Source organism: Hyla sarda, chromosome 3, assembly GCF_029499605.1.
Source record: "Hyla sarda isolate aHylSar1 chromosome 3, aHylSar1.hap1, whole genome shotgun sequence".
In the NCBI taxonomy this organism is placed as follows: domain Eukaryota; kingdom Metazoa; phylum Chordata; class Amphibia; order Anura; family Hylidae; genus Hyla; species Hyla sarda.
In genome coordinates this window covers 436,903,343-436,931,179 of record NC_079191.1, presented here as the reverse complement: position 1 = coordinate 436,931,179, position 27,837 = coordinate 436,903,343, and the positions used below count along the sequence as shown (strand labels likewise).

Below are 27,837 nucleotides of genomic sequence, written 5' to 3'. Positions count from 1 at the left end.
GCTTGTCCTCAGTGTACAGAGCCCTGCTTGTCCTCAGTGTACAGAGCGCTGCTTTTCCTCAGTGTACAGAGCCCCGCTTGTCCTCAGTGTACAGAGCCCTGCTTGTCCTCAATGTACAGAGCCCCGCTTGTCCTCAGTGTACAGAGCCCCGCTTGTCCTCAGTGTACAGAGCCCTGCTTGTCCTCAGTGTACAGAGTCCTGCTTGTCCAGTACAGTGACAGTTACACTTTAAATGTTTGCTATTACACTCCTTATGGTAAATAAAAAATATTTCTAATATACTTTTGTTTAAAGAAAATGAAGTTTTCTATGTTTTATTTGTGCTTAAAAAAAGCTCAAGAGCACATTTTCCCCCATCTTATACACAGTCTTTGGACCGAAGCCCAAACACAGGAAGTGCAGCCTAAAGTGCTGAGGGGGGTGTGTCTAACCAACAGCATATGGCAGTTAAGTGTGAGAGGAGCTATGATTGGATGAGGCTGGACACACCCCCCTCAGCACTGTAGGCTGCACTTTCTGTATTTGGACTTCGGTCCAAAGTCTGTGTATAAGATGGGGAAAAATGTGAAAAATGTGCTCTTGAGCTTTTTTTAAGCACAAATAAAACATTAGAAAACTTAATTTTTTTTAAACGAAGTATATTACAAAAAATGTTTATTTACCATATGGAGTGCAATAGCAAAAATTCGTTTTAATGAGAGTTACACTTTAACAAAACTTAAAGGCAATGAAGAAATCTGCAGAATTATTTATACACGAGGCTTCCTATCTATTCACTGATAATAGAAACGTGACCACAAGGACATCAAGATATATCACTTATTGAATTCACATAATCCTGGCGGCTGCTTTGTCTTTTATCTATGACAAATAGATGACGTCTTCAATATACATCAGACATATCAGTCGGTCGCCATAATCTCCTTGAGAAATACTCCTGGTCATTAGCATATACCGTATTTTTCGCCGTATAAGACGCACTTTTTCTTCCCCAAAACTGGGGGGAAAAAGTCGGTGCGTCTTATACGGCGAATACACCCCTATCGCGGCGGTCCCTGCGGCCATCAACGGCCGGGATCCGCGGCTAATACAGGACATCGCCGATCGCGGTGATGCCCTGTATTAACCCTTCAGACGCGGCGATCAAAGCTGACCGCCGCGTCTGAAGGTAAAGTGACACTAATCCGGCTGTTCAGTCGGGCTGTTCGGGACCGCCGCGATTTCACCGCGGCGGTCCCGAACAGCCCGACTGAATAGCCGGGTTAGTGCTTACAGGACACCGGGAGGGACCTTACCTGCCTCCTCAGTGTCTTCTCCGTTCAGGGATCCCCTGTATGGCCGGCGCTCTCCTTCCTCATCATCACGTACGTGCGTCGGCGTGCGTAACGACGTGATGGCGGCGACGGAGAGCGAGGATACCCAGCTGGCAGCAGAGACGTTCCGGAGCGACGGGGACACGGCGACAGCGATGGAGCGACATCCAGGGCAGCGGTGACGGGTCCGGAGCAGCGGGGACACGTGAGTATAACCTCCTCCTGCAGTGGTCTTCAATCTGCGGACCTCCAGATGTTGCAAAACTACAACTCCCAGCATGCCCGGACAGCCAACGGCTGTCCGGGCATGCTGGGAGTTGTAGTTTTGCAACATCTGGAGGTCCGCAGGTTGAAGACCACTATTGGGTTCAAAATCTTTATTTTTTAAGATTTTGCCCCTAAAAATTGGGTGCGTCTTATACGCCGGTGCGTCCTATAGGACGAAAAATACGGTAGGTAATGACTTTGCAGGCCATCACAAGGGAAATGGGCTTCATGTGAATGTTTTTATTTAATTTTTATTTTTTCAAAATAAACTAAAATGAACTAAACTTGATTTAAGTTTGTTATATGTTTTATAAGTATTTCTTAGCAATGTATGGCAGTATGTTCTGCTATTTGTCCACCTGTAGTTATGCACAGTAGGTAATAGTAAGCAGCCATGTTTCTATACGTATCACAGGTGATTAACCCCTTAAGGACTCAGCCCATTTTGGCCTTAAGGACTCAGACTATTTAATTTTTACGTTTTCATTTTCGCCTTCTAAAAATCATAACTCTTTTATATTTTCATCCACAGACTAGTATGAGGGCTTGTTTTTTGCGCGACCAGTTGTCCTTTGTAATGACATCACTCATTATATCATAAAATGTATAGCGCAACCAAAAAACACTATTTTTGTGGGGAAATTAAAACGAAAAACGCAATTTTGCTAATTTTGGAAGGTTTCGTTTTCACGCCGTACAATTTATGGTAAAAATGACGTGTGTTCTTTATTCTGAGGGTCAATACGATTAAAATGATACCCAATATTATATACTTTTATATTATTGTTGCGCTTAAAAAAAATCACAAACTTTTTAACCAAATTAGTACGTTTATAATCCCTTTATTTTGATGACCCCTAACTTTTTTATTTTTCCGTATAAGCGGCGGTATGGGGGCTCATTTTTTGCGCCATGATCTGTACTTTTTTTTGATACCACATTTGCATATAAAAAACTTTTAATACATTTTTTATAATTTTTTTTTAATAAAATGTATTAAAAAAGTAGGAATTTTGGACTTTTTTTTTTTTTTTCGTTCACGCCGTTAACCGTACGGGATCATTAACATTTTATTTTAATAGTTCGGACATTTACGCACGCGGCGATACCAAATATGTCTATAAAAAAAAATTTTTACGCTTTTTGGGGGTAAAATAGGAAAAAACGGACGTTTTACTTTTTTATTGGGGGAGGGGATTTTTCACTTTTTTTTTACTTTTACTTTTACATTTTTTTACATTTTTTTTTACACTTGAATAGTCCCCATAGGGGACTATTCATAGCAATACCATGATTGCTAATACTGATCTGTATAGGACATAGAACAGATCAGTATTATCGGTCATCTCCTGCTCTGGTCTGCTCGATCACAGACCAGAGCAGGAGACGCCGGGAGCCGCACGGAGGAAGGAGAGGGGACCTCCGTGCGGCGTTATGAATGATCGGATCCCCGCAGCAGCGCTGCGGGCGATCCGATCATTCATTCAAATCGCGAAATGCCGCAGATGCCGGGATCTGTATTGATCCCGGCACCTGAGGGGTTAATGGCGGACGCCAGGCTGCGATCAGCAGCCGGGATCACCCGCGCATGACACGGGCATCGCTCCGATGCCCGCGGTTATGCTTAGGACGTAAATGTACGTCCTGGTGCGTTAAGTACCACCTCACCAGGACGTACATTTACGTCCTGCGTCCTTAAGGGGTTAAAGTGTAAGCGTAATGAGTGAAAAAAATAACGTTTTTAATTTTTTCTATTTTTTTATAGGTTAGACAATCTCCAGAACAGTTTGTGAACTACATTAAGCAGGCTCTGGACTATCTGCATCAAGAGGTACGGTACATCGCTTTACAAACACACAGCCTACAGCATTTCATTCATCCTCATACAGAAATAACAGTGGCCACGGAAAATTCCTTATACGCGGATGAAGGTCTATAATTCTGGTGGCCCTAATGTCCCCGGTAGATTCTAGTAGACCTGATAGTTCGGTCTCATCGCTTCAGCTGAGATTTATACTGGGATATTAGACACAATGGGCCTCATTAAAGGGGTTCTCCCCGGAAAACGTTTTTTTTTAAATCAACAGGTACCAGAAAGTTAAACAGATTTGTAAATTACTTCTATTTAAAAATCTTAAAGGGGTACTCCGGTGAAAACCTTTTTTCTTTTAAATCAACTGGTGGCAGAAAGTTAAACATATTTGTAAATTACTTCTATTAAAAAAAAAATCTTAATCCTTCCAGTACTTATTAGCTGCTGAATGCTACAGAGGAAATTCTTTTCTTTTTGGAACACTGATGACATCACGAACACAGTGCTCTCTGCAGACATCTCTGTCCATTTTAGCAACCATGCGTTGCAGATGTATGCTAAGGGCAGCATGGTGGCTCAGTGGTTAGCACTGCTGCCTTGCAGTGCTGGGGACTTGGGTTCAGATCCAACTAAGGACAACAATAAATAAAGCGTTATTATTATTATAATAACGTCAGCAGAGAGCACTGTGCTCGTGATGTCATCAGAGAGCATTCCAAAAAGAAAAGAATTTCCTCTGTACTATTCAGCAGCTAATAACTACAGGAAGGATTAAGATTTTTTAAGAGAAGTAATTTACAAATATGTTTAACTTTCTGCCACCAGTTGATTTAAAAGAAAAAGGTTTTCACCGGAGTACCCCTTTAATCCTTCCAGTACTTATCAGCTGCTGTATGTTTTAGAGGAAGTTTTTTTCTTTTTAAATTTCCTTTCTGTTTGACCACAGTGCTTTTTACTGACACCACTGTCCATGTCAGGAACTGTCCAGAGTTCAAAGTTCCTAAAATGGACAGAGGTGTCAGCAGAGAGCACTGTGGTCAAACAGAAAGGAAATGTAAAAAGAAAAGAATTTCCTCTGGAACATACAACAGCTAATAAGTACAGGAAAGATTAAGATTTTTTAATAGAAGTAATTTACAAATCTGTACAACTTTCTGGCACCTGTTGATTTAAAAAGAAATGTTTTCCAGTGGAGTACCCCTTTAACTAATTTTTTCTCCAGACAGGTATTTTTCCACGGTATTTACTAACTTACTAACTGAGCTGCTGGGTTTTCCAGAGCTCAAATCCACCACATTTTTTTTTAAACATTCCTTAAGTAGAGGGTTAGGCCAGTTTCACACTGCAGAATTTCTGCACTGAATTCTGCACTGAATATTGTATGAACATTCTGCATGAATTTATAGCCAATACCCTTCCATGACATTCCTACAGCAGAAATTCTGCTGTGTGAATGGGACAGCGGAATCCCATTGAAGTGTATTGGCTATAAATTCATGCAGAATGTTCATGCAATAGTGAGTGCAGAATTTCTGCACTGAATATTGCCGAATTTCTGCAATTCCACTCAAATTCCACTTAGAAATGCAGACTGTTTATTTTTTTCGCAGTTTTTTCACTGAATTTAATCGGAATTCCAGCTAAATGTATGTGCTTTCAAAACACAGATTCCGCTCGAATTCTCAGTCCCGTTAACTTCAGTGGAGCTCTGAACGGAATTTTAAGACATGTCTAATAATTTTGCAGAATGCATTGAAGATAACAGGTAGTTAATTTTGCAGAATTCCGCATCAGAATTTTTTGCAGAATTCCGCATGGAAATTCCGCCGTGTCAACAAAGCCTTAGTAGGGGTTTTTTTTTCCCCGCAAATTCTGCCACAGAAAAACCCTACAAACCCTACTTGGAAAAGCCTTAGCAAATGAGGCCCAATAGGCATTATATTTTCTTTCTGACTAAGTCAAATTAGCAAATAGTGTAAAATTTTTGTTGCTTTTTTTTTGTTGCCTTTACATTCTCTCCAGTTTTTTGTTCCATCTGTAATTTTCTTCTGACACAGGTCCCGAGGATGTTCGTCAATCTAGTGACCGTTTTGGACATTTTTCCCCTGAAAGAACTCTACGATAATAGGGAAACTCATTGCCCAAGGAATCTCATGAGGTTAGTCTTTTGATGGTTTATTTAATAACGTTGGGCACCTCCTAGATACCATATGGCATTTCTAGGTGCCTAGCAAGGCAAACAGTATAACCAATGAATATCCATGATGTCCTTAAATGGACACTGTCATTAAAATAATTTTTTTGCATATGATTGAGCAGGTAAAATATAGAAGATTTGTAATTTCCCTGTAAAAACAAGTCTTTTAATGTCACTTTCATGGCCTTATAAATCTGGCCACTAGAGGTCTCCCTCCTGGTCCATACTGCATTCCGTCTGCTCAAAAGCACAGACTTATGTCTCCTACTGGACTAGCAGGAGACCAAGCTTAGGAAGTGTGGTCTGGCCATAGGAAGTGAATAGCACTTACTCTATGTCTGTGTATGAAACAGCGAGAGCTATTCACTGCCTATGGCCAGACCGCACTACCACAGACGGAATGCCCCCCCCCCCCCCCCCCCCACACACAATCTTTAACTTATCCCTTATCCTTTGGGTAGGGGATAAGTTATGTTTCAATGCACTACTCCTTTAAAGTAAAGTGTGGCACTGTTTTTGGAAGAAATAAGCTCTGGTTTTCTAATACTGGACTACCCCTTTAATCAGGGGCATTGTTAGGTCTTCAGATGCGGGGCTAGAGCCAATAGCCCCAGCCATGCCCCTAACTACACCCCCGGTCACCGCAGCCTGTGTCTTATAGCAGATGTGCCTGTGCGTGGCATGTCTGGTAGCAGCAGCCACCACTGTCTTAACCATCAAACGATGAAGCTTTATTGAAGATTCAGGTAATACAAACACAGTATGGAAACATGGGTAAGAACAAAGGATCCGCAGATCCAACAATAAACAAACATTCCAGGTTTACATAGTCAGATAGTAATATAAAATCCACGGAGCGGAGTACCCGCATCAAATACAAAGAACATGAAAGGACTCGTGGTATTCAGGTGAGTGGATACATCATTTAAACAAAACATACATACACCCTTCAACCCCCCCCCCCCCCCCCCCTCCTGGCAGACCCCGGCAAGCCTCAATAAAGCGTAAAGGTATGGGACATGTTGGGACAGTATGAGGAGGCCAACCATGGTTCCCACAGAGTATTAAAGCCCTCTACGCGATCTTCCCGTATGGCCGACAACTTTTCATTGAGCATGATAGCATTAATTCTGTCTATCACTATAATCTGCTTTCTGCCACTGCGTCGCAATATGGATGCGGGATGCCATAAGGACATGTTGCGACATGCGAAATACCATTTGGGAGGGTTTATGGCTCAACAGGCAAAAAGCAGGGGTGCGTGGGATCCGAGCCTCTAATATGGAGGAGAGCATGTCCAGAACCTGCAACCAGAACGATTGCACCACTGGACAGGTCCACCATGTATGGTGCATTGTACCCCTGGACGGACAGCCCCTAAAACACAAAGGTGAGATTAAAGGATAGATGGCATGTAGGAGTGCAGGGACTTTATACGTGCGGTGAAGTATTTTCAACGATGTCTCCATCAGGGATACCTGCCAACTGCCCCTAGTTATAGCCGTACAGCACTCTCTCCACTGCGACATCATTAGAGACATATTGGTATCCCTCTCCCAATCCAACATAAATTTCAACTTCGACTCTGCCGGGGGAGAATTAAAGTGGGCATACAGGAGGGAGAGTAAACCCGTCGCAGCAGGAGTGTACAACATATGTCTCTCAAATGAAGTAGCAGTGACGGGTGTGCGATGTGGGATACAAGAGTTATAGTAAGAGAGAATCTGGCGGGCCCTAAAAAACTCTGACATGGGCAACTCGTAGTGTTGGCACAAAGATTCCAGAGTATGCAATGATTGGCCCCTCAGGAAATGGTGCATACAGAATAAGCCCTTCCCATGCCACCACCGAAAGGAGAGGGGAGTACAGCCAGGAAGAAAGGAAGAGTTAGAAAGAAATGGAAGCAAAGGAGACGGAGTAGATTGCAGGAGATATTTAAAACGGACCTGACGCCAGAGAGACAAAGCATACATCGTAACTTGTGCGGAGGAGGGCAGGCGGGATGCTATTGGAGTAGTGGACCACATCAAGACAGACAAAGAGTGCGGAGCAACCAGTGCCTCCTCCAGACCTACCCACCTCGGGGCGCCCCTCTTAATATTAATTTGGGCCAATTGAGCGCTGCGCGCTGCGTTGTAATATTTAAGGAGATTGGGAACCGATGCTCCTCCTAGCCTCTTCTTGTAGTGCATTACCGCCCTCCTAATCCTAGGTCTCTTATTAGACCAGATATACTGAAATACTATCTTCTGAAAGGTATCCAGGTCCCCCTTGCTAATCGGTATAGGGAGCGTCCTGAACAAGTATAACAAACGCGGTAATATCACCATTCTAATTACAGTTACCCTCCCCATCCATGATATATATATATGGGTAGTCCCACTTCGACAGATCCTCTTTCAGCGTTTTATACATAGGGGCGTAATTGGCTTGATATAAGGTGGCGAGTGAGTCGGTTAGCCGAACTCCCAGGTAAGTAAGGCCCCTAGAGGAGTCCCTGTACCCAAAATTAAGCATCACTAACTGTCGAACCCGATCTGGCACATTACAAAACATCACCTCCGATTTAGCTGTATTTACCTTCAGCCCAGATACTACGGAGAAAGTATCCAAAACCGAGTGCAAGTTGGGAAGAGAGACAAGTGGACCGGTCAAGGTGAGCAAAAAATCATCTGCAAATAGATTGCATTTGTATTCCTTGTCCCCCACCCCCACGCCCCTAATATTGGCATTGGATCTTATATGGGCCGCCAGTGGCTCCATGGCCAAGGCAAACAATGCAGGAGACAACGGGCAACCTTGACGGGTGCCTCTCCGTATTTCCAGGGGCGCAGGGGTGGTGGACGGAATTTTGAGGAAAGCCCTGGGAGGAGAGTATAGATGACGCAATACAGTTATGAAAGGTCCCGTAAAGCCGAAGGTATGAAGTACAGAAAACAAGTAAGGCCATGTCACACTATCGAAGGCCTTTTCAATATCCAAGGCCAGCGCTAGCATGGGGGTCCTAGAAGTGGTGGACCAATGGATCAGGTTAATAATTTTGCGCACATTATCTGGAGCCTGCCTCCCCGGGACAAAACCCACCTGGTCGGAATGGACCAGGGAGGGCAAGAACCTATTCAGCCGGGCAGCCAAAATGGACGTCAGCAATTTAGTATCTACGGTATATTTAAAAGGGTGATTGGCCGGTAATTAGCAGGTTGCAGGGGGTCTCTATGTGGCTTAGGCAGCACCGTAATATGGGCATCCAAAAATTCACTGGGGAGCGGGGCAGGGGTTCTCATAGAATTAAAGCAGCCACCACTGTCTTAAAGTGGCAACGGCCCTAGTGGCAGTATCCTTGACTTGTTAGGTTGCACAGGGGTGGAGGTATCCTGGATTTGCTAAGTGGAGCAGCAGCCAGTCTGACCTGACCTATGGGTGTCAGACCCAGGGTTTTAGCCCCATTAACCCCCCCCCCCCCCCCCCCCCCCTCTAGTGCCGCCTCTGGTCTTAATAAATATATACTTAAAATAGCCCAATAAATAATTAATAATGATTTTACTAAAAACAACCTTTTACAATAGACAAACAAATGACCAAATAAAGACATATATAAACATCATAGTAAGGCACACCTTACAGCAGTGTTTCCCAACCAGGGTGCCTCCAGCAGTTGCAAAACTACTGTTCCCGGCTTGCCGGGAGTTGCAGTTTTGCAGAGCAATTGCCATAAATATCTCATAAAATAAATCAGCATATAAGAGTACAGCGGGGGAACAAGTTTTTAGTCAGCCACCAATTGTGCAAGTTTTCCCACTTAAAAAGAGGAGAGAGGCTGTAATTGTCATCATAGGTTATAACCTAAACTATGAGAGACATAATGAGAAAACAAATCCATAAAATCACATTGTCCGATTTTTTAAAGGGGTACTCCACTGGAAATCATTTTTTTTAATCAACTGATGCCAGAAAGTTAAACAGATTTGTAAATTACTGCTATTTAAAAATCTCAATCCTTCCAGTCCTTATCAGCTGCTGAATACTACAGAGGAAGTTATTTTCTTATTGAACTTCCTTTCCAGTCTGACCACAGTCCAGAGCAGGATAGATTTGCTATGGGGATTTAATCCTACTCTGAACTGTTCCTAAAATGGACAGAGGTGTCAACAGAAAGCACTGTGGTCAGACAGAAAGGAAGTTCAAAAAGAAAAGAACTTCCTATGTAGTATACAGCAGCTGATAAGTACTGATAAATGCTGATAAATAGAAATAATTCACAAATCTGTTTAACTTTTCTGGACCAGACAATTAAAAAAAAAATGTTTCTCAGTGAAGTACCCCTTTAAAGAATGTATTTGCAAATAATGGTGAAAAATAAGTATTTGGTCAATAACAAAAGTTCATCTCAATACTTTGTTATATCCCCTTTGTTAGCAATGACAGAGGTCAAACGTTTGCTTTAAGTCTTCACAAGGTTTTCACACACTGTTGCTGGTATTTTGGCCCATTCCTCCATGCAGATCTCCTCTAGAGCAGTGATGTTTTGGGGCTGTCGCTGGGCAACACAGACTTTCAACTCCCTCCAAAGGTTTTCTATGGGGTTGAGATCTGGAGACTGGCTAGGCCACTCCAGGACCTTGAAATGCTTCTTATGAAGCCACTCCTTCGTTGTCCGGGCGGTGTGTTTGGGATCATTGTCGTGCTGAAAGACACAGCCACGTTTCATCTTCAGTGTCCTTGCTGATGGAAGGAGGTTTTCACTCAAAATCTCACGATACATGGCCCCATTCATTCTTTCCTTTACACAGATCAGTCATCCTGGTCCCTTTGCAGAAAAGCAGCCCCAAGGCATGATGTTTCCACCCCATGCTTCACAGTAGGTGTTCTTTGAATGCAACTCAGCATTCTTTCTCCTCCAAACACAACGAGTTGAGTTTTTACCAAAAAGTTCTACTTTGGTTTCATCTGACCATATGACATTCTCCCAATATTCTTCTGGATCATCCAAATGCTCCCTAGCAAACTTCAGACAGGCCCGGACATGTACTGGCTTAAGCAGGGGGACACATCTGGCACTGCATGGTTTGCGTCCCTGGCGGCGTAGTGTGTTACTGATGGTAGCCTTTGTTGCTTTGGTCCCAGCTCTCTACAGGTCATTCACTAGGTCTCCGTGTGTTGGTTCTGGGATATTTGCTCACCGTTCTTGTGATCATTTTGACACCACGGGGTGAGATCTTGTGTGGAGCACCAGATCGAGGGAAATTATCAGTCGTCTTGTATGTCTTCCATTTTCTAATAATGCTCCCACAGTTGATTTCTTCACACCAAGCTGCTTGCCTATTGCAGATTCAGTCTTTACAGCCTGGTGCAGGTCTACAATTTTGTTTCTGGTGTCCTTCAACAGCTCTTTGGTCTTGGCCATAGTGGAGTTTGTGACTGTTTGAGGTTGTGGACAGGTGTCTTTCATACTGATAACAAGGAGCCATTAATACAGGTAATGAGTGGAGGACAGAGGAGACTCTTAAAGAAGAAGTTACAGGTCTGTGAGAGCCAGAAATCTTACTTGTTTGTAGGTGACCAAATACTTATTTTCCACCATAATTTGAAAATAAATTCTTTAAAAATCAGACAATGTGATTTTATGGATTTTTTTTTCTCATTCTGTCTCTCATAGTTGAGGTTATAACCTATGATGATAATTACAGCCTCTCATCTTTATAAGGGGGAGAACTTGTACAATTGGGGGCTGACTAAATACTTTTTTTGCCCCACTGTAGATGTATTGTATCTCTATGGTGTTAGACACATGTAATGGAGTCCATAGGTATAGGCCATAAATAACCGCAGACTAGTTTATATGTAAAAGTCCATAAAGCAATCTGTTCAAATGACTGCAATCTGCAGTCAATGATAGGTAAGTGTATGTGGAGTGACACACGCCAATCACGTCCTGTAAAATGTAAAGCGAAACCGAAAAACAATATAATTCTTTTTATGAATTTTATATATTTTTAAATGCAATTTTGCAACTTTTGTTAAACACATGGCATGTTTTCTATATTCTGTGGGTCAGTACGATTAAAACGATACCCATGTTTACATACTTTTATATTATTGCACTGCTTTTCTAAAAGTCAACCTTTTTTTTAATTTTATTTTTTTACAAAATAGGTATGTTGAAAATTGCCCTGTTCTGACCCCCTATAACTTTCTTATTTTTCCATATACCCGGCTGTATGAGGACCAGTTTTGTGTAGTTTTGTCATTTTATTTAGATGTAACTTTTTGATCACTTTTTATAAAAAAAAAAAAAATTCTGATATATGATATGACGAAACAAATGCCAGAATTTCAGATTTTTTTGGTTTTGTTGTTTTTTATTTATTTTTATTTTTTTTCCACCATCAACTGTATGAAATCATTAACATTTTGTTTTCACAGAGTTTGGATATTTCCGCATGTGTTTTTTTATTTCTTTACAATTCATTTTGTTTGAAAAATGGACAAAGGTGATGATTAGATAAATACATAGACAATATATATATATATATATATATATATATATATAGAAACAAGAGAGAGCAGCACAACCAGTTGGTGTCCACAATGTAACGGCTCTGCCATAGAGTTGTACTGAGGGGGCGTGTCAGCCGCCACTTCGTGCGGTGGTCAACACGCCCCCTTCCCGCGGGCTGTCGGGGCCCCGTACAGGAGATCGCAAGGGGCCCCAGCGGTCGGACCCCCCGCGATCTGAAACTTATCCCCTATCCTTAGGATAGGGGATAAGTTGTTCACCACTGGAGTACTCCTTTAAAGAATAAACGCTCCTGTTAGAGTGAATAAGAGAAAAAATATATATATATAGGGTCAAAGTGTGAGACATAAATAGAAGTCAAGTAAACCTGAGACATGTCAGGTTTATCATACATCTTTATGGTTATTAGTACTGAAGAACATCACCATTGTTCAATGTCATCATTCATGATCACCCTGACCTGATGAAGAGAAGATACCGAGGCCTTCACTAATGGAGATACCGAGGCCTTCATTATTGCCAGGCGTGTTCTGATTAGTAGTGGTTAACCTGTAGAAGAATGGGGTGACGTTCTTACTATCTGATCACATCTATAACTTGTCTATATACAGTTCACTCGTCTAGTAAAACAATGGGCCTCATTTCAGAGTATATTTTGTATTTTTTTTTTTGTGTAACATGTATCGTTCTGTCAAAAAATCCAAAAAACCCTACTGACTCTCGATTGTACTCACAAACAGGCGTGTCTCCAAAAAACCCTACTTTTTTTTACTACAAATTTACTAATCTTTGCACATAAAATGTGATGGATTTGAGCTCTAGAAAACCCCACAACTCAGAGCATGTGTAAAAAAAAAAAAAAAGCAAAACATAGGGAAAATCGCCAAATATAAGAAACAATAGTAAATACCATGGAAACGTACAGTACCTGTTGGAAACAGGAACCCACAAAGTAAAACCCTACTCTTAGTAAATGAGGCCCATTGTTGGATCAGTGATAATATTACTCAGCGCCTGTAGGATTTTCAGCCTTCCCTTTAGGTCTTCTCACCTTTTTTGTTTATCATCTCTATGATTGTTTCCATCCATCTTGTCCATAGTGGACCTGTCTTCAACTTTTCACTTCAAAATGATCCCTATTGTTTTCCTAAGATTTGGGTTTTCTCATAATGCACATAATATGGGATAAGAGATTCCTCTTTATTGGGGGTCATATTTTTTTACCTAACCATAGAACCCTCAGGACCTTTTCCAGTTGGCCAAATTAAGGTGCAGTGGTCTTCTCTGGCCCATTCTAGCAAACAATGGCGATGCGGTCAAGGGGTTACTGCTCATTTGTTCTACTGGGGATGATGTGCTCAAGTGATGGAAAGTGTTGTGTTTCTGCCACACATACCGGTTTTACTGAGGCCAGACAATTACATTTTGGTCTCATTTAACCCGAGCACCTTCTTCCCAATTTTTGCTGTTTTTCTCACATGGCTTATGGCAAACTAAAAATGTTTTTTTGGTGGCTCACTTTCAACAATAGCTTTTTTCTTGCCACTCTCCCATTAAGTCCAGATTTGTGGAGTACACACCTAATAGTTGTCCTGTGGACAGATTATCAGCTTCTCCAGAGTTCCCATGGGCCTCTTGTTTCTTCTCTGATTAATTTTCTACTTGTCCGGCTTGTCAGTTTGAGTGGATGACCTTGTCTGGGCAGGTTTGCCGTTGTGCCATACTTTTTCTATTTTCTCAGAACGATTTTATGCTGCTCTGTGAGATGTTCAAAGCTTTGGATTTTCATTTACAACCTAACCCTGCTTTTTCTTCTACAAATCTATCCCTGACCTGTTTGGTGAGCTCCTTGGTCTTCATGCTTCTGTCTGTTCAGTAATACTCTATAACAAACTCTCAGGCCTTCACAAAACATGTGTATTTTAAATTAAAGGCAGGTGGACCCTATTTACTAATTATATGACTTGTGATGGTGAATGGTTTCACCAGATCTTTGTTAGGGGTTTTACAGTAAAGGGGGTGAATACATATGCACTCAATACTTACGAATTTATATGTAAACATTTTGAAATCCATTAGATATTATCCCCCCACTCCCAAATGATGGACTATTTTGTGTTGGATCATTACATAAAATCTTAATTAAATACATTTAAATCTGTGGTTATACCATTACAGAATGTAGAAAAGTCCAGGGGGGGGGGGGGGGGGGGGGGGGAAATATCTTTACCCTCCATTTATTATTCAGCTATCGCATCCATATGAAGCCAGTGGAAATACCACATCCATGACAAGACTGATGTTGCATTTCTTTTATTTTTATTTTTTTATTTAAAAAAAAAACATTTTATTTAATTATTTAATTTAGCAAACTAGTAATCCAGACGCTATTGATTTTTTATATGAATTTTATATATTTTTGTGTTTCAACTATAATGGAAAATACTTACTGTACTTATACAGTCTCTGTATCATCCCAATCATGTCAAAGTAAAAGGATGTTATGATAACCTGAAAGTTATAGGAAGAAGTTATAGAGAGTTATGAGAAGAGAGGCCTACTTTGGATGGGAAGGCCTGGGCTACTATATTTATTCATCCATCCACAATGGCTTCCAGGCCTCATCCGCATCACGAGTCGTCCTTTCTCAAGAAAAATGACTGACAGATATCCATGTGTCTCTCCGCAGCGCTCTGTGTGGGTGTGTGGTCGATAACCCAGAAGGTTCTACTGAAATCTCAACTCTTATATTATTCAACAAGCAATACCAAGTAAGTCAAAATTCTATGTGCATTACACCCAAATTCTTTGTTAAAATCCACATAAAATACATGTGAAATTGGCATCCTTTTGTTTTCAATGGAAATCGGCACCATAGTTGTGATACATTGTGTGTTTTGGATTCCGTATTGTGTGTCTTGTCACTTCTTGAGGCACCAAGTAGTCTGGATGAGGATTAGCTCCAATGAATGGTATAATCTGTATCCATATGTGCGGCCAATCTGCGGCATACAAGGTGACCATCTGCTCTGCCTGGGTTTTCTGCTTCCAGTTCATAATGGATTCTTTCGAGAATCTGACGTCTGAACTCGAGATGATAAGATGAAAATACCACGGAATATAAAAATCTATATAATTATTTATTTTTTGTTGTTCAGGAAAAAACTCGCCAGTTGGTGGAAACCGGATGGTACGACACCAAAGACGATTTCACTGTTGTCATTCAGCCATTTTTGGAGCATCTTGTAATACCAAGAAATAGTGTAAGTCATTCACGAGATTCACAATTCCAAAAATGTAGAAGTGAAGACTGTAGATCAAACCATATTCTACATCCTGGCCAAAATGTAGCCTGCCACCCTAGAAAGGCCACCATCTTATATTAGTTTATAAAGTGTAATGTAAAGACTTATATTTGTCTTCTCTATAGAAGGGCCATCCTGACAGATCCTTCATGGCTCCAGATTGCTTCCATTTTGGAGAGAAGGCTCACGCTCAGGGTGCACGGGCCCTATGGAGAAACATGGTGAGTTCACAAAGTTCATGTTTTGTTATTGGCATCTGTACACACTTTGTTCACCAAAAAACACTGAATACAGAGATTATGCAAAAATATATAATTCTTTATGGATAAAATGTGATAAAAGATACAACACACACATACGCTATATATATATATATATATATATATATATATATATATAATCCAGCAACCCTCCCATCTCTATGATTGTCTCCATCCGTCTTGTCTATGGTTGTTTTCCATACAACTTTTCACGTTATAATTATCCATATTGTTTTCCAAAGATTTAGGTTTTCTCATTGAACGCTTAATATGGGATAAAAGAGTCCTCTTTTTGGGGGGGAATCTTCATTGTTGACCTAACCTTTGGACCCTTAGGGCCTCCACTGGTTGACCAAATGAAGGTGGAGTGGTCTTCTCAGGGATCTCCAAGTGTTCTTGAAGTCTAATATGAGACTCTAAGGTCTCTAAAGACTGTGTCATACCAGACTTATCCAGGGAATCAGAAGACATAGAAAGTGACAAAAGTTTTTCACGATTAAACAAAAATAATGGCCAATTTAGTGGAATTTGCCAGATTTCCCCAATAGGGTCATATATGTTTGTTTACATATAGCTCTGCCCCAAAATTAGTCCAAGACAAATCGATTCGAGATCACGGGCAGCTAAATGACATGGTAAGGGGTCCACCATGCCATCACCAAAGCTGAGGGACTTCATGTTAGAGGAAATGTCTGGATGGGTTAGTGAGGAAATAAACACAGTAGCATGTCTGCAAAACTATTTCTATGGGAAGAAGCATCTACCTTTCCCATAATGCCATTCCTTCCATTAATACATTATTTTCTCTTAGTTTGAACCTGTGGGACAGAAGACAGATAACCAGTCGCTGGATGAAAACGTCAAAATATTCTGCCCCCCTGCGGTAAGAGCGCTATAATTAGACTTAAAGGGGTAGTCTGGAATTTTTTTTATTTAACTATGTTACAGGGGCTGTAAAGTTAGTGTATTTCATAATATAGTGTCTTTACCTGTGTGTGATGGTAGTCTCGCATTTCTTATGTAATCTTTGCCCCAGATGTTCACTTTTAGAAGCATACAAACTGAGTGTTGTCTCAGGCTTTTTCCAGGTTGCAGTGCGGCCTGAGACATTACATCACTAGTCTGTGCTTCATTGGATGGAGCGACTACTGGGTAGGAAGGATCTCATTCTCCACAAGGCTGCAGGGAATTGTAGTGTCAAGCACAGCATGCATGGAAGTGAGCCTAGCTGTGCTGCAATGGGTGGGGTGATTGATGTGTGGGAGGGAGATTAGTCACCTCTCACCTAGAAACAAGGGATCCTGAGGATTGAAGTTGGAGGGAGGAAACAAAAACAGGAAATAGCCAGTTCAAACTTGCAAGCCAGTAGTGTGATGGGGGACACAGGACACGACCATTTATCACCAACACAAGCACGGATCCTTGATAAGCATGTCCATTACTGTATGACGGGTAATTAGCCCCCTTATGTTGGATAACCCCTTTAACATCTATGATAAGGTAGTCAAAGAATTTGTTGAATTTCAAAGGATTCAATCATTGACTAGTGGGCCATAGACATTCCAGTACAGATGACAAGTGAATAGTCACCATCTAATATTATGTTATTATTTTTATTTTTTTAGAATGATCCTTTTGTGAAGACTGCAAAGAACAGTAACTATGTCTATCCCACCGTTACCATTGACCCAGTGAGTATTCAGGCTATTATTAAAGGGGTACTCTGAGAAAAGGTAGAAAAAAAACTGAAAGATGCAGGAGAAGCTTCTAGCGTTGCTTACCTGTCTGTTCTAAAAAAAAAAAAACTCCATTTGTCTTCATCACAGTCCTCTCATCGTGCCAACAACTCCTCCACAGCACTCCTGCCAGTTCCCTGCCCAGAACTGCTGCAGAACATCTCATTTCACAGAAGAATTTCACACAGTGAGGCTGCAGCAACTGCTGTATTCATTCCCTGTCTGCTCCTCTGCCTGTGACATTGCTCAGCACAAGGCAGCATGCTGTTTTCACACCTCATGCTTCACTAAATGTTCCAATACAGATTATATATATATATATAAACATAACTCAGGGGGCAGGACGAGAGATCAGGGCCAAGATCCAGCCGTGCCTTCTGAGACAACAAAGGATGATGAATTTATTTCAGGGGGAAGGTAGGAAGCAGTTGAGAAAACATTATACTGACATTGAGAGGACTATACAACTTCCTGTCAGGAGAGGGGTATGAGCCACACAGCTGCAGAGACAACACCATACTGACAATGAGTGGACTACATAACTTCTTGTCAGGAGAGAGGGAGAAGCCAAACAGGTGCTGAAACAAAACCACACTGACAATGACAGGACTACATATCTTTCTGTCAAAAGAGAGGGAGGAGCCATCAGTTGCTGAGACAATACCACGCTGACAATAAGAAGACTATACAACTTCCTGTCAGGAAAAAGGGAGGAGCCTTGGAGCTGGAAATCACACCACTTAGACAATGAGAGGACTTCCCACCTTCCTGTTAGGGATATTTCATGCAACAACATCCTGTAGCCAATACTATATTAGTAAGTTTTATATATTGACGTGCAAGTCTTATTAAAATACAAATTTCTTATACCATAATACCCCTTTAAAAGGAGTTTGGGGTATTTTTCAGTTGTGTTCTCAGTGGTCCCTCAAGTTACAATATTAATTGGTTCTGGGACGACCATTGCATGTTGAAACCATTGTATGTTGAGACCAGAACTCTATGGAAACCTGGTAATTGGTTCTAAAGGCACCAAAATGTCATCCAAAAATAGGAAAAAGTGAGAATTGAAGAAAAATAAGTAGATATCTAAATAGATAAAGCAAATCCTTCCATATAAAAGTAAGAAAGATCTGCTGGGAGCAGTAAATCACTGTCTAAGTCAGTGTTTTCCATGCAGGGAGCCTCCAGCTGTTTTGCAAAAGCTGGGGCAACCCTGCTTGGGAAACATTGGTCTATATAGAGGACAGAAGCTTCTTCGGGGTCCTGTACAGAACACACAATGTCCTAAAAAGTAATGGAGTCGCCTTCACCTGGTGTCCAAAGGAGCAGGTAACCCTGGGACAGGTAAAGTGTACAGAACATGTAATACCTTCCTGTACTGTAGGGGGCGCTACAGACACTAGTCAGTCCATACACTTCAGTAATACAGGTGTTTTACCAGTGAATGCCCATTTTGATTGGTCGGTTCTTTCAGCCATTGACACGTTTCATAGATTTGGACTGTCTGTACATTGTATGTTGAGTCTGGTTTCAACTTACGATGGTCCAGAAAAGACCATTGTATGTTGAAACTATTGTATGTTGAGGCCATTGTAAGTTGAGGGATCACTGTACAGTGTTTCCCTTATTCCTACAAAAAAAATGATTATATCGAAGCACCCCCAAGGTGATGAACGTACATGTCAAAAGCACAGCATTAGAGTAATGTAAAACCCTCTAGAGACATGGGATGTAGGTGCTGGAGGACACGCACCACTAATCGGGTACCTAGGGTGAGAAGCAGCATCTTAAAGGGGTACTCCACTGGCCAGGGTTTGGAACATTTATTTCCGAATGCTGTTTGCGTGCTGCAGGTGTCTGCCACGCCCCCTCGTGACGTCACACCACGTCCCCTCAATGCAAGTCTATGGGAGGGGGCGTGGCAGCCACCACGCCCCCTCCCATAGACTTGCATTGAGGGGGCGTGGTGTGATGTCACAAAGAGGCGAGGCCGACCCCCACAGCGTGCACAACACATTCGGAACTAAATGTTACGAACACTGGCCAATGGAGTACCCCTTTATCACAAGTGCATAGAGCAAAGAATAGTCTGCCAAGCTCTCGGGCCAGTTCAATGTATGGAGGATGAGAATTTCTCTTACAGGAGCCTTATTTTACTAAAAGCTATACATACCAAAGAGGCAGCCCATCTGGGCCCATTGAAGAGAGGGTCCAGACTCCACCACCACTATTATTATTTGGTGACAAAAACCTGCGCAGAAATTACTGCATTGCACTTGAAAGGTGGAATTACAATGTTAAGGGGGTGCTCTACTGGAAAACATTTTTTTTCTAAATCAACTGGTGCCAGAAAGTTAAACAGATTTGTAAATTACTTCTATTCAAAAATCTTAATCATTCCAGTACTTATCAGCTGCTGTATGCTCCACAGGAAGTTGTGTCGTTCTTTCCAGTCTGACCACAGGGCTCTCTGTTGCCACCTCTGTCCATGTCAGGAACTTTCCAGAGCAGGAGAGGTTGCTTGACAGCTCCTGACATGGACAGAGGTGTCAGCAGAGAGCACTGTGGTCAAACAGAAAGTAAATTCAAAAAGAAAAGAACTTCCTGTGGAGCATACAGCAGCTGATAAGAACTGGAAGGATTAAGATTTTTAATTTGAGATTAAGATTTAGGATTAAGATTTAATTTACAAATCTGTTTAACTTTCTGGCACCAGTTGATTTAGAAAAAATTGTTTTCCACCGGAGTACCCCTTTAAAGGGACCATAAAATAACAGAACTAGGAGGAAGTTTTTCTCATTTTCTGACTTGCGCTCGTTCTCATGTTCTAGGTGTACGGGAGCAAAGTGGAATGTGCAGACCGCAGTCCTTCTCCGACAAATCCCACCTCCGGTAAGACACTAATACCCGTACAATCCGGTTACATCAACCTAACCTTTTTTATTGTGTGTGTATATAGAATATTCATGATTTTTCATCTGTTTTCAGTTCACAGTCTTCGACCAGCAGACGTTACCGTTGTTGCAGCACTTGGCGATTCCCTGACCGTAAGTAATTGCAATGTGTTATTGTCACGATGCCGGCTGGCAGGTAGTGGATCCTCTGTGCCAGAGAGGGATTGGCGTGGACCGTGCTAGTGGACCGGTTCTAAGCCACTACTGGTTTTCACCAGAGCCCGCCGCAAAGCGGGATGGTCTTGCTGCGGCGGTAGTGACCAGGTCGTATCCACTAGCAACGGCTCACCTCTCTGGCTGCTGAAGATAGGCGCGGTACAAGGGAGTAGGCAGAAGCAAGGTCGGACGTAGCAGAAGGTCGGGGCAGGCAGCAAGGATCGTAGTCAGGGGCAACGGCAGAAGGTCTGGAACACAGGCTAGGAACACACAAGGAACGCTTTCACTGGCACTAAGGCAACAAGATCCGGCAAGGGAGTGCAGGGGAAGTGAGGTGATATAGGGAAGTGCACAGGTGAACACACTAATTGGAACCACTGCGCCAATCAGCGGCGCAGTGGCCCTTTAAATCGCAGAGACCCGGCGCGCGCGCGCCCTAGGGAGCGGGGCCGCGCGCGCCGGGACAGAACAGACGGGGAGCGAGTCAGGTACGGGAGCCGGGGTGCGCATCGCGAGCGGGCGCTACCCGCATCGCGAATCGCATCCCGGCTGACAGCGGAATCGCAGCGCCCCGGGTCAGAGGATGTGACCGGAGCGCTGCAGCGGGGAGAGTGAAGCGAGCGCTCCGGGGAGGAGCGGGGACCCGGAGCGCTCGGCGTAACAGTACCCCCCCCCTTGGGTCTCCCCCTCTTCTTAGAGCCTGAGAACCTGAGGAGCAGACTTTTGTCTAGGATGTTGTCCTCAGGTTCCCAGGATCTCTCTTCAGGACCACAACCCTCCCAGTCCACCAAAAAAAAAGTTTTCCCTCTGACCTTCTTGGAAGCCAAGATTTCTCTGACAGAGAAGACGTCCGAGGAGCCGGAAACAGGAGTGGGAGGAACAGATTTGGGAGAAAAACGGTTGAGGATGAGTGGTTTGAGAAGAGAGACGTGAAAGGCATTAGGGATACGGAGAGAAGGAGGAAGAAGAAGTTTATAAGAGACAGGATTAATTTGACACAAAATTTTGAAAGGACCAAGATAGCGTGGTCCCAACTTGTAGCTAGGGACACGGAAGCGGACATATTTAGCGGAGAGCCATACCTTGTCTCCAGGGGAAAAAACGGGAGGAGCTCTTCTTTTCTTATCCGCGAACTTCTTCATGCGAGATGAAGCCTGTAAGAGAGAATTTTGGGTCTCTCTCCATATGATGGAAAGGTCACGAGAAATTTCATCCACAGCGGGCAGACCAGAGGGCAAGGGAGTAGGGAGGGGGGGAAGAGGGTGACGGCCGTACACCACAAAAAATGGGGATTTGGAGGAAGACTCAGAGACCCTGAAGTTATACGAGAATTCGGCCCATGGGAGGAGATCTGCCCAGTCATCCTGGCGGGAGGAAACAAAATGTCGCAAATAATCACCCAAGATCTGGTTAATTCTTTCTACTTGTCCATTGGACTGGGGATGATATGCAGAAGAAAAATTTAATTTAATCTTGAGTTGTTTACAGAGAGCCCTCCAGAATTTAGACACGAATTGGACGCCTCTATCCGAGACAATCTGCGTAGGCAACCCGTGAAGACGAAAAATGTGTACAAAAAATTGTTTAGCCAACTGAGGCGCAGAAGGAAGACCAGGAAGAGGGATGAAATGTGCCATTTTGGAGAATCGATCAACGACCACCCAAATAACAGTGTTGCCACGGGAAGGGGGTAAATCAGTAATAAAATCCATACCAATCAGAGACCAAGGCTGTTCGGGGACAGGCAGAGGATGAAGAAAACCAGCGGGCTTCTGGCGAGGAGTCTTATCCCGGGCACAGATAGTGCAGGCTCGCACAAAGTCCACAACATCCGTCTCCAGAGTCGGCCACCAATAGAAGCGGGAGATGAGTTGCACAGATTTCTTGATACCCGCATGACCTGCGAGATGGGAGGAGTGACCCCATTTGAGGATTCCGAGGCGTTGGCGAGGAGAAACAAAGGTCTTTCCTGGAGGAGTCTGCCTGATGGAGGCAGGAGAAGTGGAGATCAGGCAGTCAGGTGGAATGATGTGTTGCGGAGAGAGTTCAACTTCTGAGGCATCCGAGGAACGAGAGAGAGCATCGGCCCTAATGTTCTTATCGGCAGGACGAAAGTGAATCTCAAAATTAAATCGGGCAAAGAACAGAGACCACCGGGCCTGGCGAGGATTCAGCCGTTGGGCAGACTGGAGGTAGGAGAGGTTCTTGTGGTCGGTGTAGATAATAACAGGAGAACTTGATCCCTCCAGCAGATGCCTCCATTCCTCAAGTGCTAATTTAATGGCTAGAAGCTCTCGATCCCCGATGGAGTAGTTCCTCTCCGCTGGAGAGAAGGTCCTAGAGAAAAAACCACAAGTGACAGCATGCCCGGAAGAATTTTTTTGTAGAAGAACAGCTCCAGCTCCCACTGAGGAGGCATCAACCTCCAATAGGAAGGGTTTGGAAGGGTCAGGTCTGGAGAGGACGGGAGCCGAAGAAAAGGCAGACTTGAGTCGTTTAAAGGAGTCTTCTGCTTGAGGAGGCCAGGACTTGGGATCAGCATTTTTTTTGGTTAAAGCCACGATAGGAGCCACAATGGTAGAAAAATGTGGAATAAATTGCCTGTAATAATTGGCGAACCCCAAAAAGCGTTGGATAGCACGGAGTCCGGAGGGGCGTGGCCAATCTAAGACGGCAGAGAGTTTGTCTGGATCCATCTGTAGTCCCTGGCCAGAGACCAAATATCCTAGAAAAGGAAGAGATTGGCATTCAAACAGACATTTCTCAATTTTGGCATAGAGTTGGTTGTCACGAAGTCTCTGAAGAACCATACGGACATGCTGGCGGTGTTCTTCTAGATTGGCAGAAAAAATTAGGATATCGTCCAGATATACAACAACACAGGAGTATAACAGATCACGAAAAATTTCATTGACAAAGTCTTGGAAGACGGCAGGGGCGTTGCACAGGCCAAAGGGCATGACCAGATACTCAAAGTGTCCATCTCTGGTGTTAAATGCCGTTTTCCACTCGTCCCCCTCTCTGATGCGAATGAGGTTATAGGCGCCTCTTAAGTCCAATTTAGTAAAGATGTGGGCACCTTGGAGGCGATCAAAGAGTTCAGAGATGAGGGGTAAGGGGTAGCGGTTCTTAACCGTGATTTTATTAAGACCGCGGTAGTCAATGCAAGGACGTAGGGAGCCATCTTTTTTGGACACAAAGAAAAATCCGGCTCCGGCAGGAGAGGAGGATTTACGGATAAAGCCCTTTTTTAGGTTCTCCTGGACGTATTCGGACATGGCAAGAGTCTCTGGGGCAGAGAGAGGATAAATTCTGCCCCGGGGTGGAGTAGTGCCCGGGAGGAGGTCGATAGGGCAATCATAAGGCCTGTGAGGAGGTAGAGTCTCAGCTTGTTTTTTGCAGAAAACATCCGCGAAGTCCATATAGGCCTTAGGGAGACCGGTTACTGGAGGAACCACAGAGTTACGGCAAGGGTTACTGGGAACCGGTTTTAGACAGTTCTTGGAACAAGAGGACCCCCAACTCTTGATCTCCCCAGTGGACCAATCCAGGATTGGGGAATGAAGTTGAAGCCAGGGAAGTCCAAGGAGAATTTCCGAGGTGCAATTGGGGAGGACCAAAAGTTCAATCCTCTCATGATGAGATCCGATGCTCATAAGAAGGGGCTCCGTGCGGAAACGTATGGTACAGTCCAATCTTTCATTATTTACACAATTGATGTAGAGGGGTCTGGCGAGACTGGTCACGGGGATGTTGAACCTGTTGACGAGAGAGGCCAAAATAAAATTTCCTGCAGATCCAGAGTCCAAGAAGGCCACTGTAGAGAAGGAGAAGGCAGAGGCAGACATCCGCACAGGCACAGTAAGACGTGGAGAAGCAGAGTAGACATCAAGGACTGTCTCACCTTTGTGCGGAGTCAGCGTACGTCTTTCCAGGCGGGGAGGACGGATAGGACAATCCCTCAGGAAGTGTTCGGTACTAGCACAGTACAGGCAGAGGTTCTCCATACGGCGTCGTGTCCACTCTTGAGGTGTAAGGCGAGACCGGTCGACCTGCATAGCCTCCACGGCGGGAGGCACAGGAACAGATTGCAGGGGACCAGAGGAGAGAGGAGCCGAGGAGAAGAAACGCCTCGTGCGAACAGAGTCCATATCTTGGCGGAGTTCCTGACGCCTTTCGGAAAAACGCATGTCAATGCGAGTGGCTAGGTGAATAAATTCATGTAGATTAGCAGGAATTTCTCGTGCGGCCAGAACATCTTTAATGTTGCTGGATAGGCCTTTTTTGAAGGTCGCGCAGAGGGCCTCATTATTCCAGGACAATTCTGAAGCAAGAGTACGGAATTGTACGGCATACTCGCCAACGGAAGAATTACCCTGGACCAGGTTCAACAGGGCAGTCTCAGCAGAAGAGGCTCGGGCAGGTTCCTCAAAGACACTTCGGATTTCCGAGAAGAAGGAGTGTACAGAGGCAGTGACGGGGTCATTGCGGTCCCAGAGCGGTGTGGCCCATGACAGGGCTTTTCCGGACAGAAGGCTGACTACGAAAGCCACCTTAGACCTTTCAGTGGGAAACAGGTCCGACATCATCTCCAGATGCAGGGAACATTGGGAAAGAAAGCCACGGCAAAACTTAGAGTCCCCATCAAATTTATCCGGCAAGGATAAGCGTATCCCAGGAGCGGCCACTCGCTGCGGAGGAGGTGCAGGAGCTGGCGGAGGAGATGACTGCTGAAGCTGTGGTAGTAACTGTTGTAGCATAACGGTCAGTTGAGACAGCTGTTGGCCTTGTTGCGCTATCTGTTGTGACTGCTGGGCGACCACCGTGGTGAGGTCAGCGACAACTGGCAGAGGAACTTCAGCGGGATCCATGGCCGGATCTACTGTCACGATGCCGGCTGGCAGGTAGTGGATCCTCTGTGCCAGAGAGGGATTGGCGTGGACCGTGCTAGTGGACCGGTTCTAAGCCACTACTGGTTTTCACCAGAGCCCGCCGCAAAGCGGGATGGTCTTGCTGCGGCGGTAGTGACCAGGTCGTATCCACTAGCAACGGCTCACCTCTCTGGCTGCTGAAGATAGGCGCGGTACAAGGGAGTAGGCAGAAGCAAGGTCGGACGTAGCAGAAGGTCGGGGCAGGCAGCAAGGATCGTAGTCAGGGGCAACGGCAGAAGGTCTGGAACACAGGCTAGGAACACACAAGGAACGCTTTCACTGGCACTAAGGCAACAAGATCCGGCAAGGGAGTGCAGGGGAAGTGAGGTGATATAGGGAAGTGCACAGGTGAACACACTAATTGGAACCACTGCGCCAATCAGCGGCGCAGTGGCCCTTTAAATCGCAGAGACCCGGCGCGCGCGCGCCCTAGGGAGCGGGGCCGCGCGCGCCGGGACAGAACAGACGGGGAGCGAGTCAGGTACGGGAGCCGGGGTGCGCATCGCGAGCGGGCGCTACCCGCATCGCGAATCGCATCCCGGCTGACAGCGGAATCGCAGCGCCCCGGGTCAGAGGATGTGACCGGAGCGCTGCAGCGGGGAGAGTGAAGCGAGCGCTCCGGGGAGGAGCGGGGACCCGGAGCGCTCGGCGTAACAGTTATTTTGTAAATTTAAAGGGGTTCTCTGGACTAAAACATTGTCAGATCCACTGGTGTCAGAAATGTATACAGATTTGTAAATGACTTCTGTTTAAAAATCTTCCAGTACTTATCAGTTGCTCCACAAGAAGTTGTGTAGTTCTTTCCAATCAGACGCAGCGCTCTCTGCTGCCACCTCTGTCTGTGTCAAGAACTGTCCAGAGCAGGAGCAAATCCCCAAAGCAAACCTATCCTGCTCTAAACAGTTCCTGACATGGGCAGCAAGGTGCGCTGTGGTCAGACTGGAAAGAACTACACAACTTCCTCTGGAGCATACAGCAGCTGATAAGTACTGGAAGGATTAAGATTTTTAAATAGAAGTAATTTACAAATATGTTTAACTTTCTGGCACCAGTTTATTTGAAATCATTTTTTCTTCTCCAGAGTACCCCTTTAATACAAAGCCACCCATGATTACCAAAGGCCATACTACATTTTAGACTTTACCAACAGAGGGGTGCGACTCTATGGAGATAAAAGTTACTTGGCCTTAAAGCAAATTTACTAATTTTAGCAAAAGTTCTGAGACCCAAACAGATAACCAGGTTCCCACCGCCAAGGCCCGGCAGGAGGGGAGATCAAAAACCATATTGCTGCTATTTACAACTATTTACCCCATTGTGCAAATGGGGGACAAGATTCCCTTAATAAGCTCCATTGGGTGGGTTGGATATGTGGTCGTCCCCAGGGGAAGTGATGACCTTAGTGTATGTCACATGACACGGTGGTGTAGCTAACTCGGTGTTCCCTTGTAACCCCCCCTGAACTTTTGCCAGTGAACTTTTTCCTGCATGCAAAGTGCAGGAATGAGACCTCTGGACACTGGGATTCAGTGAAACAACTTTACTTAAAGAGGCACTATCATTATGAAAAACTTTTTATATCTTGTAGTACTACTGATAAGATGTTTTTTTTTAATATATATTTATTTTAAAAAAATGTAAATTTTACTAAAAAATTTAAAATGAAAATAGCCGCCACTAGGGGTCATCTGTCTTTATGCAGACAGACTACTCTGTGTTTTGCAGCATACTGGATACCGGCCATAAAGTGTGTTGGTATCCAGTATAGGAGATCACCATTGCACCACTACAGCCTTCAGCTGTTCCTAAACTACAACTAACATGATGGGAGTTGTAGTTTTACAACAGCTGGGGGTACAAACTTTGTAAAACTCTGTTTTAGAGCTGTGTATTCTTCAGCTGCAAAACTACAGACAAAGGATGTGTGGGGATGCTGGGAGTTGTAGTTTTGCCACAGCTAAAGGCAACACTGCTCTAACACAGTGCTTTATAAACACTGCAGCTCCAGCTGTTGCAATGAAAAACTACAACTCCTAGAATGCTTGAACAGTCAAAGCTTTCTCTGACTCCTGAATGAAAAAGAAGCTGATCAGACATTCCGGAGTCTGTGAAAGCTGAATGACACAAATAGTGACAGATGGATTAGCATCCAGCTTTACTAGGAAAATGTATGCATGAAAACTACTGTACAGTGATTTGCAGACTGCCAGGCTGCTCCCAGACTCAGATGAGCAGATGAGTCACCACAGTGAGGGAGAGAGATGGACACACCCCCTCCACAAGGCAAGAACAAAATCAAGTGAGCAACATATAAATGCTATTTGTTAGGTATATATAGGTCCTAGACACATAAAAATGATATGTACACGATCAGGATTAGGTATT

At 43.9% G+C, this 27,837-nt stretch overlaps 1 protein-coding gene across 1 annotated transcript in view; it reads left to right on the top strand.

The window, feature by feature from the left end:
* The window catches only part of PLB1 (phospholipase B1), a 133,888-nt gene that overhangs the window by 41,766 nt on the left and 64,285 nt on the right, over positions 1 to 27,837 (top strand). Inside the window, exons 15-23 of the mRNA XM_056568574.1 lie at positions 3,346 to 3,411; positions 5,451 to 5,551; positions 14,797 to 14,878; positions 15,266 to 15,370; positions 15,538 to 15,633; positions 16,484 to 16,555; positions 17,298 to 17,363; positions 20,243 to 20,303; positions 20,400 to 20,458. Of these exons, the coding sequence (XP_056424549.1) occupies positions 3,346 to 3,411; positions 5,451 to 5,551; positions 14,797 to 14,878; positions 15,266 to 15,370; positions 15,538 to 15,633; positions 16,484 to 16,555; positions 17,298 to 17,363; positions 20,243 to 20,303; positions 20,400 to 20,458 (708 nt within the window). The remainder of the gene's footprint in view (positions 1 to 3,345; positions 3,412 to 5,450; positions 5,552 to 14,796; positions 14,879 to 15,265; positions 15,371 to 15,537; positions 15,634 to 16,483; positions 16,556 to 17,297; positions 17,364 to 20,242; positions 20,304 to 20,399; positions 20,459 to 27,837) is intronic.